At 41.1% G+C, this 19541-nt stretch overlaps 1 protein-coding gene across 4 annotated transcripts in view; it reads right to left on the reverse strand.

The window, feature by feature from the left end:
* Positions 1-18915, reverse strand: part of EPHA5 (EPH receptor A5) — a 304714-nt gene extending 285799 nt beyond the window's left edge. For 2 of the 4 annotated variants that reach the window (XM_077814318.1, XM_077814314.1), the window contains exons 1-2: positions 18894-18915; positions 14776-14840 (exon numbers count right to left, since the gene is read on the reverse strand). In XM_077814318.1, the coding sequence (XP_077670444.1) occupies positions 14776-14840; position 18894 (66 nt within the window). In that variant the 5' untranslated portion in view covers positions 18895-18915. Of the gene's footprint in view, positions 1-14775; positions 14841-18893 lie in introns of those variants that run through there. The other 2 variants (XM_077814319.1, XM_077814317.1) reach the window with 1 other exon arrangement.
* Positions 18916-19541: the final 626 nt, after the last annotated feature.

Here is a 19541-nt window from a genome sequence, read left to right on the forward strand (position 1 = left end):
CTGTTAGAACTGGTCTAGCTGAGAGTAAAACAGGGTGAATGCTGAGGTCATGCAAAGAGTATTTTGCTCTGTCAATTGAACATCAGCTAGGGCCATTTATACTTGTCAGACACTGAAGAACCTGGTCTCTCTTCAGTACTCTGGACAGTGCTGGCCTTTTACAGCCTTTATATAATCAGCATCATAAACAAATTTTTTAAGAGCTACATACCTTCTCTGGTTTAAAACACATATACTTAGCTCGGTCCTAGCATTCTCTAAAAATAATTGAAAATGTCACATCAACACAAGTAAATACGAGCATTCCCAGAGAATACGAAATTATTCCCTGTGTTCCGAGTAAACAAAACATTCTTAAATAAATGTATATGTCTGGCAGGTGGAAACTTTGATTTATATTTGTCCCAAGGTGGCTGAAACACCAGGAGCTGTTATTGGCAGATTGTCACATGGCCTTGTAAACTAGGAGCTGTGAGCTTTCCTACCTCATGGATTTGGTTGCTCAAATCCCATTCAAGTTAACAGGAATTAGACATCCAAATCCCCTATTGTATGCAGCATGGTTGTAGCTGTGTCGGTCTCGGGATATGTATTTAGCTGTGATTCTCTGAGTATGTTTCCCAGCCCTGAAGAAGAGCTCAGTGTAAGAGAGCTTGTCTCTCTGACCAACAGATATTCCCTCATCCACCTTGTCTTATCCAAATCCCCTAGGCAATTTGGATTATCCCATTCTGGATGTTTGTGAGATGCACTCACACCCCTATTATCACCCAGCCTGGGCTGGACCTTACAGGGGAATAACTCTTTTCACACTGCTTTGGATCTCTGGCTTCTGTTCTCACATGGGACTAGGAAGTCCAGAGTTATGCAACAGTGAAAAATACAAGGAGGCCATGGGGATGGGGATTACTCAAGTATTTCCAAGCCTGAAAAGGTTTATTTTGGGATCAGGTGAAGTCTGGAGTGAAGAGGGTTGGTCCTGATTTATCTGGAGTAGTTTGCCGAGCCCGAATTATACATCCTCCCCCTCTCTCACGAAAGCATTGATCTGTCCAGTCACGCATCCTACCACGTTAGTATTATGTACAGAAAATTGCAAGTCGTTTTTTTAAAATCACCTGACAATACATTTATTTTGATGGGCACCAATGACTAATTATGCTCCCTTATACTTTCCTTAAAAATCATTTGTATTGATTTTCCCTGCTGCCGGGATTGAAATCATCAGGGCTTTGCCTGATTATTATTTTAACTATAATCCATATTTTTTAAGATGTAAAATACACTCCAGAATTAGTGGAGAGACAAAAAGCAGATCTGCCACCATTAAGGTTAATTGCACAGACCCATTCAGTTATTCAATCTGGCATCAGAATAAAGCAAACAGTAAACCAGGAGAAGGTTTGGTAATGAAGTGACTTTATCTCACCGGATTATACTTGTGGCTATGACTTTAATTGTACAGTCTAGAAGGATTTGTGACATAAACTGACTAATCTTGCGTTATTGTAATGATTTGTAATCATAGCACTGGCTATGATTTACTGGGTTATTATACATTTGCATGTTATAATCAGCTAGAATAGGCAGTGCACGCCTTACAATTCATAACAACAGTTAAAATTATACATCTTGCAATGAGCTTTGACAGCTGGCCAACCATAAACAGCTTGGAGGATTGAAACCTGAAGTGTGCATGGTTTCTACTCCTCAAGAAAATAAAGCTAATGAAATAAAACTGAACATCAATGTGTATATTGAACAAAACACCCAGGACTGAATTTTTGCTGTGATTAAGTGGAGACTAATAATTCCATATGGGAGCAAACAGACCAAGTGCTCTGTCTCCAGGGCCCATTCTACTAGCCCCCTGGCAAGGTAGCAAGTTACTGAACTGATGGCCCCGCTTCCAGAATGATCTTGAGATGTTCACACGTCAGGCGAGGAGAAGTCAGGAGCGACTCGGATGTAACAGAGTCGGGGCATGTCTCCACTGGAGCTGGAAATGTAATTTCTAGTTGGAGGAGACATACCCGCACTAGCTCTGATTGAGAAAGTGTGGCCAAAATAGCAGCCTAGCTGCCCGTCGCAAGCAGCTAGCTGCCCCAAGCACGTCTCTCTGGTCTCACAATGCTGTGGCTACTCTGCTATTTTTCGCATGCTAGCTTGATCAGAGCTCTTGCACGTATGTCTCCTCGAGCTGGAAATTATACCTGCAGCAGCAGTGTAGACATGTTAGTGTCATGTAATTAGCACCTCAAACTGCTGTCTGCAGGCACACGCCACAAGGGGCCTCAGAAAAGGAGAGAGAACCAGGCCCAGCATGCGAGGAAGTTGCCATCACAGAATGAAGAGTTGGCTTACAGCCTGAGGATGAGACACAGACTAAACAAAGAAACTCAGTTCCATCTGCAGGAGAACAAAAGCTCCAGACCCCTCTATCGCCCCACTTAACAGTCAGACAACAAAGATAAGGCTTAGGGATTTCACTATCTTTTTGGTCTGATTCTGCAGACGCACACACGAGTAACTGTATCCAGGTGAGCAGTCCCATTGAGTTCATTCGTGCTACTCACTTGAGTAATGCTACCAACAGGCTCAAGCATTTGAAGGATTGGACCCTTAAGCAGTGAAAAATTAGATTATGGCAAGTCAGGTGACATGACGGTATTTCCTCCCCAGCCCCGCATTCTCATGCCCTCACTTTTAGAGCTTGATCCAAAGGCCGAGGCAGAACGGCCATTCATTCATGCAATGAGAGCGGGCTTGAATCCTTAGGTAGCAGCTGCCCTCCCTGGACGGCAGGAGTAGCTGCCACAACTATAATAATTCATGTATCAATACGGACCAGCATGCCACATGTGACAAATCATACCAACAGAGATCCAGTTCTGTGGAATGGGTATCACTCATCATCCCCAGCTCTTGCCATACACCACCTGGATATTCCACATGTCAATGCACTGAGGGGCTCACCCGGGGCCCATTAATGGCAACAGAAGACAGACCATCAGTACTGATGGGCTTCGGCTCAAGACCTCTGTTACAAGCCAATGGCTCAACCCTGCTCTCCTCCAAGGCAAATGGGAGTCTTCTCATTTATTTACACCAAGCCCTTACACAAGCGTTCTTTTAAAAAATAAATAAACATGTCCCAAAGTATTTCGGTTCTTAAAGCCTCATCTTTGAGACTGCAGGAAAGCAGTTATTTATAGTAAGCACATGTCCGAAAGCGGGTTCACCTTGCTCTGCCATAGGCATGGAAAGACACAAAGGAGACACGGCTTGCTTACTCCATTTTTCCAATACCTGCCAGTACATGTACCCACAAAATTCAGCATCAAGCTATAGCAAAACTTCCCCATAGCTCCTACGTAACTGGGGTAACACTGGCAAAAAGGCAGCCATGAACTTCACCCAGACTGAAAAAAGAACGCTCTCTCATATCTCTAGCTCTCATTCACTTCTGAATCTAACCTTGAGCTCAGCCACAGGGGACATGTTCACTTAAATGTATTTCTATTTTAAATAACAATAGAAGAGTAACTTCAAGCTTAATTATACGTAGGAAAGTCTGTAGTCTCTCTTCCAGCAAATGCGTATAACTCTTCCAGGTCTGCAGCAGGAGGTTTTTTTAAAGCACACTGTTACCTGACAGGGCAAAGCAAGCTGCAGCAGCAACCTGAGCCCCATGGTGCTCTTTAATGCTTTTATACTCACCATACAGCCCATGGGAGGCTTACAATAAATCACAGGGGCATCTCAGCATGGGATGGCACAGCAGTACAAGCACAGATGATTGACAGCAGTGGTGTCACTAATGTTGCTACAGACATACCTCTCTGTGCAAATTTGGATCCATCTAAATACTAGTTAGTAGCCGTAACAATTTTCTTTATGGCATTGGAAGTGATGGGAGCCTATAGCCCTGGTGGGTGCTTTGAAATAAACACATAGGACCACCAAAAGTGGCTATTTGTTATCCCTTGTGTTACTTGTATTTCATGTCAGACTGTTTCAATACCTTGAATGGTAATAAGAAACAATAATCTTGTATCACTTTGTATAAGTTTTTGTCCCAGTGGAAGATGGAGGCCATACACTAGATAATAGAGCTGAGCCATCGGGGTTGTTTTTTTTTTTTTTTTCAATCAAAAATGAGGTTTTGTTGCAAATAAAATTTTGGGGAGGGAAATAAGTGTTTTCAACTAAGCTATTTGAGTTTTCATTGAAAGAAACCCCAAACCCAAGATTGTTGGATTTCAGCATTTTTGAAACAAAAACCTTCGGTTTTCAGTTTTTTATTTGAATTGGAGTTATTTTAATTTCGTTATTTGAAATTATAATACCTTTATAATAAGTTTTCTTTTTAAAAATGAACCTGTTTAAAATGAAATCTGAAATTGTGAAAAAATATGGCAAGGCCTAAACTTATTATAATTTAGTTGTAAATGTGAAACATGTTTTGATAAGAGAAGTTTATGTATCCAAAACATTTATGGTTGTTTTAATTAAATTCCAGTTATCATCCAATGCATCTTGATGCAAATGAGCAAAAAGTTATCTAGTAAATAAGAAATACTTTGACTACTTTCTAACATAATAAAATGTACAATTAATAAGAAAATTAAACTATTAAGGTATATAATTGCTTAAATAAATGTATATACGTAGCAAAAATATGTACCAAATCTAGTCTAAAGCTTCTATTTTGTTGCAAATCAACAAGTTTTAATGGTTATATCAACCAATGAGAATCCGTCTTTCTTTAGGAAATAACTGAAGTACAAATAGAAAAGTTGATTAAAATAAATGATTTAAATCAAGGCTTTCCACTTGGTGATTAAAATCATTACTTAAATCGCTGATTTAAATCAATCCACCCTGTGACCAGCTCTGCTAAGCAATATGAAGCTGAAGCAGGAAGTTTATTAGAGGCACACTTAGATACTTAACGACAGGGACATCCCCTGCCTGATCATTCACATTGCTGGAATTTGCAGTTATTCAAAGACATCTCTCAAAGGGCTCACTCCTCTTACATGTGGGAAAGGGGGTTCAGAAACACAAAGCATTGAGCTAACTCTGCTCCCACCAGAGTGACCAGATGTCCCGATTTTATAGGGACAGTCCCGATATTTGGGATTTTGTCTTATACAGGTGCCTATTACCTCCCACCCCTGAAGAGTTTTCACACTTGCTATCTGGTCACCCTAGCTCCCACTGACTTGAAGGGGAGCAGCGTTAGGCTAATGATCAGAGCTTCAGAAAATCCCACCTCTCATGGTTTCTATTCTAACACCTTTTTTCAAAAATTTATAATATTCCAGAACTTTGACCTTCCAGACTGAACATTACAGCGTTTATCCCTGCCTGCAGTGGTCAGGGTTTTAAATGTGAGCAAAAAAATAGCCCAGCTGGTTTTTGGCCTTGATCCAAAGCTCAGTGAAGTCAGTGGAAGGACTCTGATTGACTTCAGTGGGCTTTGGATCAGAGCCTTTCAGAGCTAGTCACCAAAAACAAAACAAAACAAAACACCACCGATTTCCTCCATTATAAAAAAAGAAAAGTTACTGCAATCTTGAATTAGTGGTTAGCCACAATGCAGGTATCCAAAGTAAAAACACATGCAAGCTAATGGAGCAAGACCAGGACTATGCGTTTCTTAGCCATATAAACGGATTATGTGGTTAAGTAATATACACGTTACGGGGAATGCCCAGTATGCAAAGAGATGGGTACATGCTTTAAATTGAGCAACACAAGCTATAAACGCTAATTCAGGTTTTAAAGACCTGCATTTTCTCATGTGGTGCTTAATCCAGCAAGATTTAATATGATTCAGGATCGCACTAACTATATATATTTGTAGAACGTCATTACTAAAAAACATTAGATTCAAAAATGCCTGAAGTTGTACATGAGACAAAGAGAACACAACGCTCTTCGAAGAGAAAGTCATTCAAAGCCCTTTGATTCCTGAATTTTAATTCCTGGATTTTGGAGAAAAAGGAATGTGTTTCAGCATATGAGATTGTTTATTCAATGTGCCCATACACCTAATTCTGACAACTCCACTTACTGAGATGCATCAAGTTCTTCTGTGATATCGGCTCAAGAAATTAATATATAAGGCTAGAAAAGAAAAATATTTATTTTCACATTACTATTAATAGTAATTTATTTTATGGCACCTCAGAGCATGCTTGGCACTTCACACACAGTTAACAAGTTACGATCCTTGCCCCAAGCTGCCAACAGACTAAGGCCCAAAGCTACAGGGACTCACACATCTGCTTAACTTTACACACCGTGAACAGTCCCATTGAACTCAGCTATTCACAGACGAGATCCAATGTCCACTGAAAACACGGAAGCCTTTTCAGATACTTCAACGGGCTTTGGATCAGGACCACAGTCCACGCCCATAAGCCTTGGCAAGATCAAGGCCTAAGGCATCACCCTACAAGCTGTTCTGCTTGAGTGACAGCCCACTGATGTCAATGATGCCACACAGCTTCAGGGGTCCCCAAGCATGGGGAAGGATCGGGGCCTAATTTCAGGCAGCATGCAATTAATTGTGATAACCAGACGGAAAGAAGGGGCTAGAGAGGGAGGTCTTCAATAACATTATAAGACTACATAGTGAGGAGTGCTCTGTAGCATGATGTAGAAATGATTATTTTTTAAACAATGGCGAATAGAAATTAAATAAAAGTCTAAGGTGGGCTAATTTCTTGTAGGCATCACAGAAGAAATGGGTCTTGAGGAGGGATTTCTAATGAGGAGAAAGTGGCTTTTTGAACAAACTCAGAATAAATAAGTTTGGAGGGCGGACATCTCACATAAGGCATGTGTATTTAGGTGGGGCAAAGATTCAGCCTATAACAACACACTGATTCTGATCTCATTTACACCTCTGCAGCTGTAGACTTCACACAGTTACTCTGACATACACTGGTATATCATAGAATCGTAGGACTGGAAGGGACCTCGAGAGGCCATCTAGTCCAGTCCCCTGCACTCATGGCAGGACTAAGTATTATCTAGACCATCCCTGACAGGTGTTTGTCCAACCTGCTCTTAAAAATCTCCAATGATGGAGATTCCACCACCTCCCTAGGCAATTTATTCCAGTGCTTAACTATCCTGACAGTTAGGACATTTTTCCTAATGTTCAACTTAAACCTCCCTTGCTGCAATTTAAGCCCATTGCTTCTTGTCCTATTCTCAGAAGTTAAGAAGAACATTTTTTCTCCCTCCTCCTTGTAACAACCTTTTATGTATTTGAATACATGCCCCCTCTCAGTCTTCTCTTCTCCAGACGAAATAAACCTAATTCTTTTCAATATTTCCTCATAGGTCGTGTTTGCTAGATCTTTAATCATATTTGTTGCTCTTCTCTGGACTTTCTCCGATTTGTTCACATCCTTCCTGAAATGTGGCGACCAGAACTGGACACAATACTCCAGCTGAGGCTGTATCAATGCAGAGTAGAACGGAAGAATTATTTCTTGCGTCATGCTTACAACACTCCTGCTAATACATCCCAGAATGATGTTTGCTTTTCTGCAACAGTGTTACAAGATCCCTTTCCACAGTACTCCTTTCTAGGCAGCCATTTCCCATGTATGTGTGCAACTAGTTGTTCCTTCCTTAGTGGAGTACTTTGCATTTCTCCTTATTGAATTTCATCCTATTTACTTCAGACCATTTCTCCAGTTTGTCCAGATCATTTTGAATTTTAATCCTATTCTCCAATGCACTTGCAATCCTCGGTATCATCAGAAAACTTTATAAGAGTACTCTCTATGCCATTATCTAAATCATTGATGAAGGTATTGAACAGAATCGGGCCCAGAACTGATCCCTGAGGGACCTCATTCAATATGCCCTTCCAGCTTGACTGCGAACCACTGATAACTACTCTCTGGGAACAGGTTGTATTTCCCTAGTTTGTTTAAGAGACGGTCATGTGAGACAGTATCAAAAGCCTTACTAAAGTCAAGATATACCACTTGACTTCCCCCCATCCACAAGGCTTGTTACCTTGCCAAAGAAAGCTTATGAACACACACACACACACATATACACAGAGAGAGAGAGAGAGAGAGAGAGAGAGAATCACACACACACACAATGGGCCCAGCGGTTTATTTAAACGGTTACAATGGTGTTGCATAACAAACATGTGATTAATGTTTGTCATCATTATCATGCAATACAAGATTGCAAACTTTGTTGCCAAAAGATAGTGCTGGACCTGTGTAGACCAAGCACACTGGTCCTTTAAAAAAGGTGATGCCCAAAAGAAAATTATGCTACCATGGGACCGTGGCCTTTAGGCAAGAGAATGGGATGACAGAAGTTGGCTATACGATCTCTTCCATCTCTAAGTACGGCACCAGGACCCAATGCTGGAAACACTTAAATAAGAGTCTAACTTACCACATATGTGTAGCCCAGCTGACGTCAATGGAACCAATCAAGTGTGTAAAGTTAAGCGAGTAAGTATGTAAAAGATCAGGGCTATAGTTCCCAAAGCATACAACATGTAATCTTGTGAAAATGGTAGGTCATATTTTGTCCCTATTAAACTTGACATCGTCCCTTAAAATATTCCTTTTAAATTATTAAAATGTTGCTTCAGATTGCCTCAATTTTCCTCCAAAGATGTGTACAACTTGTCATATTTGTTCCCCTTGTAGCGTAATTCTTTTTGCATTCCCAGCCAAATTAAGGGCAGAGAACTGCTAATGTATATTTTTAACCTATTTCAGTATTATTTTCATCTTTATTAGGCTCCCCACTGCTGGTATGAATTCTAGCCTCATCTCTGTAGTGTCTCTCTCTGTTCTGCCTTCAACATTGTTCACAACTGAACAGCCGCATTCACTGGAAACAACACAGGTTTCCAACTGTGGTGCCCTAAATATGCCAGTTACAATCAAAGCTACATGACATGGCTCAATGGTGCCAAAATCCGCCTTGTTCTTCCATCCCTCCTTTTAAAAAAATTATTAATTATTATTATTGTTATTATTTCTACCCCAAAATCAGTCAACAGTGCAGGGATTTCAAAGCAAAATCTCAGGCTACACTCAGAAGGAGAGAGAGCAACACTAATATATTCACAAAAAGAACAGGAGGACTTGTGGCACCTTAGAGACTAACAAATTTATTTGAGCATAAGCTTTCGTGAGCTACAGCTCACTTCATCGGATGCATAATATATTCATGAACCATGCTGACTAATCTAACCCTTAGTTATTTTTAACTTCAAAAGGCACACACATAAGGGGAGTTCTCTCAGAAGAACGAACCAGAAACACTGCTCATCAAAAACCAAGCACTCCCCCCCACCCAAACAACAGACATCTGCAAGGTCAAATCTGCTGAATTTCCCCACTGACATATGCTTTTTGCCCTGATTTGCTTTCATCGGCGGGGCAACTGTTTTTTTCTCTTTTGGTACAAATGTAATTAATTAGTCAACTCTTTGGTATCTACTGCAATGAATATACAATTATGAGCAAAACCAGTATCCTCAACATCTCCACAAGACAAGGTTCCTTAGTGTATGTTTGTTTTCCAGTCTGAGCTTAAAAAAACCCAATACGTGTAGCTGTGCAGTGAGCCCCAGCCCCAGCAAACAGCCATGTCTCAAAGGACCATAGAGGGTTTCCTGCTGTATGCTACAGGAAGTTCAGAGAAATCAACAGGGAACAAAAAAGCCTGGTTATACAAAAGTACAGCAGGTGTGTCATGCTCTAATTTGGAAAAAAAAAAAAGTCCTAAGAGGTGTTTGCAAGGAAGTTTAAAAAAAACCCACAAGAGGGAAAGTTCTAAAAACACGCACCCTACTTATTGTTACTATCGAAACAAAAATATCAGACCTAATTGCTGAACAAATAGAGCCAACTCAACCGGAGTATTTATTTTAAAAGGCAATTGTTGCAATTAGCCGGATGTAATTATAAGCACATGCATTTCTGCATGGCCACATCAAACAAGATGTAAAGCATGTGTCTGCAGGGAGTCTCTGGGTGGGGTGTACCCAGACCTAAGAGCCATGCAGGGTGTCTCCTACCCTGATTCTGCCCCTCTCTAGGAAATAAAAAGAAAAGAGGAAATAAGTCTGCTTAGTTTAGAAATCCTGTCTGGATCTGGTATGAATATTTCTCTTACACCATTTCCCATTGTTTCAATCTCTGTGAGTTTTATATGTGATAAAAGGGACTGTTTAGTAAAAGCAAGTGCGGTTACTGCATGTCAGGCTTAATCATTGTCACAGCCACATCTGCATAAATTTCTAATGTGGCTCGCTTCATTGAAATCTACAAAGTACCCTCGGAAATGTGCCAGGAAGGGTATAAAGTGCAAGCACGCTAGACATGCCCCATTTTTAATCAAGAAAGCCCACCCACAGACGCTGGGTTTTTTTTTGTTTATCTGGAGGTCTTTTAGCTCGTGATCGCAACTGTGTGCATAATTCTGCTCTCAGGTGAATCTAGAGTAATTCCATTGACTTCAGTGAAGTGAAACCACATTTACAGAATATCTGAGAGGCAAAACCGTCCCTTCTGCCACTAGTGATGACAGGATAAAAACCTTGCCCAGGTGCTGCATAAAGGGGCCTCTGAGGCATCATCAACGCTTTAACCCATACTCTGCACATGGCCCCCTGGGATCCAGAGTTCAGCAGATGGCAGGTCGCACTTCCTGTGCTTTACCCCTCCACAACTTTGTGAGGATTTTAACAGACACAAGCACGGGAAATGCTCCGCACAGGCCCAGTGCTCTGTCGGGGAGGGGGCTCCAGGGATAGTGGACAGAGGGAGAGCAATGCTACCAGGAACCAGGAGCAGAGCGGGAAAGCCAGGGGGAGAATATAGCACCATACATAGCAGGAAGGACAGTCCAGGAGATAGGCACTGGATTATGAGTCTGGAGATGTGGAGCCAATTCCCAGCTCTGCCACAGACTGTCTGTGTAGCCTTGGGTACATCACTTAATCTACTCTGGGCCTCATTTCCCATCTGTAAAATGAAGATAAAACTTCCTTACCTTCCAGGGTGTTCAGAGAATAAAATCCATCCATGATTGCCAGGTACCCCAGTGATGTGGGCCAGACTGGGTTGCTACCCGTCCAGGTTTTACCAAGACAGTCCAGTTTTTGGCTTCTGTGTCTGGCTACCACAGGTAAGTACCTAAATAGACTGAGCCACTGGACAGACAACTCTAACCTACAGTGCTTTCCCCAGGAACCACAAAGTCAATGGGCCAGAACCTGAGCTGGGGTAATTTGGCATAGCTTTAATGAAGTTCCACTGATTGACACCAGCTGTGGGTCTGATCCACTGTAATAAATTAAGAAACGCCAAAAATGGCTTATTTGTACCTGGAGACATAGCTGTGGGAAGGGCATGCAAAGCCCTGAGCCCTGGCTCCAGGTCGGATTGGATTGGCCCTCCACCTTCATAGATTTCATTTCTCAAGCTGCATGCAGGTGGTGTGGTTTTCACCAATGCTGCTATTCTGCATTTCACTGGTATCAATGAGACCAGGAGCAGACTGAATTAAGGCCAAGCAGGAATTTTCTTCCTGTATATTTGGAAACAGCTTAGCAAAACTGAGGATGTTACCACAATATAAATAATAAGTTAGCATCGTTTGCAGTACAGACACCCCCTGACTTACGCAATCGTTCTGTTTCTAGATTATGGAACTTTTTCCGTAAGTGCAAATTTGCATAAGTCGGGTCTTGCGTAACCCGGGGACAGTCTGTAATAGGATGTAGACAAAACGATTGCCCATACTGACCACCCCATGGAACCCAATTGATTTCAAACATGAAAATTTACCATTTGTTGTTCTCAGGATAACTTAATAATGGTTACACAATATTTTGCTAAACCACCCTAAAATCATTCATCTTTGTACTGAAGACGAGTGTTGAGAATTTCAGTCTGAGTCTAATGCTGTCCAGAAAATCATAAGTGTTCATAAAAATCACGTTTAGCCCCAAAATCATGAAATCAGCTTAAATATCATGAGGTTTTGGGGTTTTTCTAAACCAGTACATTTGGGTCCTATTTTTATTTGCCTTCTGGTATCTGAGCTGGCTTTTAGGGTGCATTTACTTAACATTTCCAAGCTTTCCTATGCAACCATGGGGACTAGAAGCTTACTTTTTTAGGAAAGATGAGATTCTCGTGCAATCTCTTCATTCTAACAGCTGTAGCTTTAACAAAATACTAAATTTCACGAGACTCATGATGAAATCATGAGAATTGGCAACACTGCATGAGTTACTGAAAGCAGGAGTTTAAAGAGGATATATTATCATAATAGTAACTGTGGTATCCCTGCAACAGTGGTATAATAAATGTAGCCATAAAATACTTGAAGTGAATAGAAACTGAAGGATAGTATTAGATAGGGGAATAAATATGATGCAAAGGGGTTATTCCAGTACATATACTATATCCAGACACTGTTTTCACTGACAGGAAGTGTTGCATGCGGGAAGGTTTCTCCTTTGCTTCCTGCAGAGATTTGTATGTGTCCATTCACTGAACCTTTGCATGACAATCAGTGGCCAATCAAAATTCACTGCAGTCATTTACCTTTGTCTTAGGAAACCTGGCTTCCCAAGGAATAGCCCACCTTTCTCGGATCTTATTTTAAAATTAAAGCTCTCCACTTCTAAATCTGTATGCCAAGCTGAGAGTTATTTTAAATATTTACACCAGGCTGATCTTTAGAAGAAATACCATATAAACGAGAGGGTTGGAGCTTTGCTGATTGTAGAGGTGATAAATGGGTTGGGGGGTAGATCAGAAAGATACTTCTCGCCACTTGAAAAATACTGCCAATATATTAGGCCAAACAGACAATTGGGCTAATTGGACATCATGAATTTTTATGAAGCCCCATGAAAACGAAGGAAATTTAGGGACTTCTGGCAATTCAAAAACCAATTCTGACTGCCTGCTTCACTTTTTATTGATTTGGGCAAGTTAATTAAAGAAACAAATCCTTCTCTCCTGACTCAATTCCAAGTTGATTTGGTATTCATGGGTCAAGCTTATGTTTTTAAACCCAGGGTGGTAGGTGGAAAGTCAATCTGGAAATATATAAAGCTTCTCTGGGTCATGGAAAAAGAAAGTTGAGGCCTATGCTTAGAGCAGTTAGCGTCTTCCCTGCTCTTGTCTGCACACGCACACACAACTCTATGGGACATTTAGGCTCCTATGATTTCTGCACTCATGTCTGTAACTGCGTTTTAGCATTGCTGACAATAAAATACGGCTTTCTTATGCTGGGGGGGAAATACTAGAAAGGGCTGGCACCATAGAAAATAATATTTCATCCAGTACCTACAAAATCTTCTAGTTAGGGGGACACTCTCCCCTCGGACCTTCACAGCTGATCTTAACTCCATATGCTGTTCTGCCGGCATGGGATCATTAAGATGCCCACCCATGTAATAATAATACCTAGCTCAAATATCGCACTTTTCATCTGTCTATCTCCAAGTGATCCACAAAGGAGGTCAGTGTCATTATCCCCACATAGGGAGAGCACAGTAGGACAGTCAAATTCCTCCAGGCGCATCTCAGAGGGCAACTCTGCCTTTATGGCCTGATCCAATTTCCATTAACATCAATGGAAAGAATTGGATCTGGCCCCTAGTGCAGTTCAGGAGAAACTCTCAGTTCTCTACAATCTCTTATATGTCTGAAGTCAAAGACAACTACAGTCACCTTTTGGCTATCAGTGACTGCTGGTATACAACCAAGCCAAATTAGGCCTCTGTTTCCATATATATATATAAATTATTGTCATTTGCATGACAATCAGTAGCCAATCAAAATTAGATTCCAAGATGGCACTGCAGTCATTTACAGCTGCTGACTGTCTACAACTCCAGGTATGGTATTTCGGAACCCTCTCCTTACTCAAGACCCGATCCTGCAGCATGCTGAGCTCCGATCAGTCCCGCTCAGCGACGGGTGAGGGAGCTGGGGATTTCCAGCAACTCACAAAAATGCTCAGCCCCTTGCAGGATTAAGTCACCATTGTTTCATCAAAATTCTCTGTGCAGTCGCAGTATCAACCCCATCCATACAAGCCAAAACCACAACAAAGAACAACCCTCGGGGATGATGGGTCTCTTAGAATCACAAAAAAAGCCCTTACTTGCATTCCTCACTCTCATGGATGAGACCATTGTTTTCACTATCGCTAATCACAAGATGCAGAATTAGGCCAAATATAAATAAAGACATTACAGTGTTGCCAACGCTTGGGATTTTATCACAAGATGATTTGGAGTTTGGTTTTTTGAAGTGCCAGCTCCTGGAGTCATGTGAGACCCTCAGTTTTCATTTAAAACAAAGAGTAAGTTTCTGGCCCACCACAATTGCAGAGAAAAGCATGTAAACATGACCCAAGTGCATCCTAGTGGCTCTAAAAACAGAAGGAAAAAGAACTCAGAGTTTATCACTTTTTAAAAATGTCATGATTTGGGGTGGGGAGTCTGACTCATGATATTTGAACTCGTGGGGCTGGCAATGCTGCAGAAATAAATCAATTCCTCACCCCTCCCCAGCTCCATTTTTTCCAGTCGCAGCTTGTTGTTTTGTTTTGTTTTTTTCCCTTCTATTGCCAACAATTCCCCCAAGGGAATTTTCAACACAGAACTCTGCCTTCGAAATGGAAACTATTAGTGCTGCTCTCAGCTTGAGAAAGCAAACGTCTGAGACTTACCCCATTTTTCGGGTAGGCTATCCATCCCAGATCCCCCATGACTGTGCGGGAGTCCAGTAAATTCACTAAAAAGAAACAAGAAGAAGAAAGCCTTAATGAGTCTGCATGGATACAAGTGTCAGTAAATACATGGGGCTTTGCTGGCCCTGGTAAAGGCACTTGGCAATTAACAGAAAGGGAATCTGATTGCTGTTAAAATAGGATACAATCAAGACAAGTTATTGCAGTGTTAAGAATAGAACCGTGCAGGCATTTAAACAGATGCCTAACGTTACTCAGGTAAGCAGTTCAATTATTTGTATTACCATAGCACCTGGGAGTCCCAGCTCTGGGCCAGGATCCTATTGTGCTAGGCGCTGTACAAACCCAGACATGTCCATGTAACTATTTGCAAGATTGGGGCTTCAGACTAAGTTCTTTGGGGCACAAGTCAGTCTTTTTGATGACGTGTGTACAATCCCTAGCGTGGTGGGGCCCTGATGCCCAAATGGGATTATGCCAATAAAAAACAACCAGTCATTTATAAATGGAACAAAGAGTGCAAGTTATTCTGTTTATATAAAGTTGCAGCTCACTTTAAAAATGAATGAGTGAGCCCCTTTATTATTTTATAGAAATGGTGGTGGGCAGGAATCAGTCCTCACACAATGCTGTCGGAAACCGTTCCAGCCTATTTCTTCACTAAAGACTGGACATCTCCGGGGTAAATTGCAGGCTGTTTGACTGTGGCTAAATTCACTGAATTTTGCCCTGGCAAGCCACACAAGCAATTAAAAAAACAATTTACATTAAACAGCAATAAACTATTCCCAAGCTTATAACATTTTTTCATGAATTACCTAAAATCTGTAGTCCAAATAGTGAGTGTAATTAAAAAATAAATCTTCACACACTTAGCCAAGCTAAGAAAAATTGCAGCAGCTCTTGGTGCTGTCTCTGTAGTTAAGAGTCTGTTGTGCTTTGCATTATTAGCTCTGTTTTTAGAGCTGTAAAACTGCAGGATACGAATGGTCTCAGGACTGAAACTTGTCATACAAAGTTGCAGACAAAGAGGAAACTTCTCTCTTAATGGAAGAGAGAATCACTTCTCTTCCAGGAACAGATGTCCTTTTCACAATAGATTTTATATTTATGCCACACGACCTCACTTTCCTCATTCAAATCCCTCCTCAAAGCCACTTCTTTCAGTCAGCCTTTCATTTCTGACCACCACACTGATTATAAAAATAAACTCAGACCGCAATTTTCAAAACCGGGTACCTAAAATTAGGACCCTAAGTCATTGGGTAGGCATTTAAATAAACAAGGCTGATTTTCAAAAGGTACTGAGCACTCCAAAGAACCTCTTGCAGACAATGGGAACAGCTGTGCTCTCAGCACCCTTTGAAAATTAGGCCACCTATTTGGAGTCTAAACATTCACTCCGTAGGGGAACTAACAAGATGGGTATGTAATATTAAGCATGTCATAGTATGCTACATTATCTCCATAGCTCTCCCATCAATCCATTGTGCTTTCTGTCTGCACACAGACAATCAAGTAATGGACCAATGAAAACTCCTAGCATGTGTACAGCCCCTGCCCCCCATACTCAATTCAGCCAATTGGACTGCAGTGTGCAAACTAACGCAAGAGGACTACTGATGATTGGCTGAGTACTTTTGATGTCACAATGTCACTACTTGCAAATGACCTGATTAGTTGTAATTGTCTTGTCAGGAATTGATACATTAAGAATTTTTTTTCAAATATGCCTATTATTCACAGATCAGTCAATGAGATTTACATTTATGGGAAACTTGAAGGTTTAGTAACAAGCCATTTGTTAACTAGAAGGGTGCAAAAAAGATGAGATTAAAATAAAAAGCAATTTAAAAAAATCTCAGAGGAGACTTTTTTAAACGACTAAAATACAGATTTAACTGAAACAAATCCTCAGCAAATTCAGTCTTTGCTCAGAGATTATGTGCTGTAAACTGGGGAGAGGCCCACTATGGCTTTTGTTAAACAAGAAGCTTAAATTCCCCTACTTGAAGTGAAAAAATTACCCCAACCTTAACCCTGGAGTCACAGTTAAGACCTATAAACTATCCGCTTATCTAGACATTTATACAATGCTCATCACCATGGTACCTGGGTGGCTTCTCACAAGAGCAGGCACCTAGATGGTGTCTAAGCGAATACATTTCCATGAGAGTGTAGCAAGAATTCTCTAGCCCCTTTCAGCAGCTCAGCTGCTGTGTGGCTGGGCTGCTTCCAAGTTTATTCCTTCAGGTTAAACAAAGGCAAAATTGGCACTTTGCTATGCTGCCAGTCTGGAGCGCCATAAGGCCAGGAATGGCTTCCTGGAGGATGCTGGGGTATAGTCACAAGAAACATATCTTTAGGATCCAGCCCCCCTCGGCTGCCTGTTTAACCAACCACATGATTTAACCCCATTATTCTCCAATGCTATGGATGAAAAGGAGTACTTGTGGCACCTTAGAGACTAACCAATTTATTTGAGCATGAGCTTTCCGATGAAGTGAGCTGTAGCTCACGAAAGCTTATGCTCAAATAAATTGGTTAGTCTCTAAGGTGCCACAAGTCCTCCTTTTCTTTTTGTGAATACAGACTAACACGGCTGTTACTCTGAAACCTGTCGAAATGCTATGGATGTTATTGTGTAAGAGTCAGATTTTGCTGCCACTGAATTCAATGGGAAAAATCCTCCCGTTGACTTCAGTGGAAGCATGATATACCTGGAACAGAAAGTCCAGTACCCAGGGACTATTATACAATGGTGCAGCTTCTGCGCTCTAATACACAGCAAGGTTATGTGACATTATGAGTGTAATATAATTTCTCATTGAAAGGTGACAGGGCCAGAAAGAGTTAATTAACTCACAGACTTACCTGACCCATGGCCGAACTTTAAAAAGCTGGTTAGGAAGATATGTAAATGAATAGAGCTTTGAAATGCAAGCCTGCATTGTTAGAGATAGATTGAATTAAAGCTATAGCAACAGACAAGACTTGTTTGCTCAGGTCTTGTGATGTAAGCAAACAAGTCTTGCCTGTTGCTATAGCTTTAATTCAAAGATCAAAAAAGGAGTATTAGTATTTAGGAAGACATTTGAGGGAAATTGTATTATTGTCTATATGTCTCTTTGAAAGTTGTGGTAATCTGTGTCTGAACTGTTTAATGGATAAATTATCCTGTGCTAATTGCCAGGATGTTTGGAAGAAGGACACTCAAGCCTATTGTTTTCTCAGGCCAAAAGGCTGCAGGAAATGTTTAAAAACCCTGGGACACGATCCTTCCTCATCTCAGAGCTGCTTTGGGTTTCAAGAAGGGGAAACCTTGAGCCATTAGGATTGAGATCCCCAGTCACTGACTGGAGTCACCCTGAATATGGACATTGGACTATAACCTATGGACTATTTCTAAAAGCATTTTAGGCAACCACAAGCTCATCTCTGCTATGTATCTGAACCTCAAGAACTGAACTCAAGTTTGTATGTATATTGATCTCTCTCTTTTCTTTTTTAATACATTTTAGTTTAGTTAATAAGAATTGGCTATAAGCGGATCTACATTATAATTGGACCTGGGTGTGTGGCTGACCCTTTGGGGTTGCAAGAATCTTTTCTTTTCTATGATAAGATTTTCTGTAATCATCGTCATATCTGACATGTGTGTCTGGAGGGAGGCCTGAGACTGGGCATTTTAAGGGAACTGCATTGTTTGGACTTCTGAGTAACCAGGGAGGTAATACCGGAGCTGTTTTGGGCTGGCTGGGTAAATCTAAGTATTGGAAAATCCACCAGCGTTTGGGGTTTGTCTGCCCCGTTTTGTTTGCAATTCACCCTGACTGAGTGATCTCAGCTGGCTCTCACGGGCAGCACCATGACAGCTTACACGAAGAATATACATAAATATGAACATTTTAAGTAACTCTCCCAATTGTATGGTTGCAAATTGTCGAAGAGGATTGTTGAAACAAAATGGTAGAGTCACCAATAATTCCCACTACCGCAATTGCTGTAATTAAATTGTGCAGAACAGTATATTCTTGTTGTAAATTGCAATGAAGGCACAATGACTATTGATTTACATTGTACAACTTAATTAAAACTTACTTGTCCTGGCGACGCCACTAATGAGTGTAATTAGATGGAATGTTTGACACCACACAGTTTGCTTTGTAAGACATTAATTAAATATCAAAAAAATGGTACGAAAGGTGTTTTTAATCCAACATCAATTTCTAAGAAGCACGCGATACACCTAACTGCAGTAATAACCTTCTAGGCAGTTATCAACTGCAATAAAAAAAGAAGTTTCCATACAGAATGACACCAAGAGCTCACTGAAGGCAATGTGAATCTTTCTTCAAGAGAGGTAAATGAATGGAACCAAATCTTAAAACTCTACTCAGTCCTTCCTCAGGTACAACTCCCACTGAAGTAAAAAATGAGCAAACTCTCCAGAATTTGGCCCATGATTCCACTGAAATTATGGCACAGTGCAGAATGCACAACTGGGGGGGTATGGTGGCTTTCAGCTACCTTTTTGTGCCCTCCTGATTCTGGGCTGCTTCAGGGGATGGATAGGCTCCCGGCCTATCTAAATTATCCCAGACGCTCCAGGCTGTGCTTTTGGGAACTGCCCCAGATCTCTGCAGCTGTGCACGCTGTGGCCCCCAGCACATTATCTACACCAAGGCTTGTGATGGGGTCCTCACAGCCTTATGGCAGTCTTCTGCAGTGCCAGCACTGTGGGG

The sequence above is a fragment of the Eretmochelys imbricata genome, chromosome 4 (assembly GCF_965152235.1).
Source record: "Eretmochelys imbricata isolate rEreImb1 chromosome 4, rEreImb1.hap1, whole genome shotgun sequence".
Taxonomy (NCBI): Eukaryota; Metazoa; Chordata; order Testudines; family Cheloniidae; genus Eretmochelys; species Eretmochelys imbricata.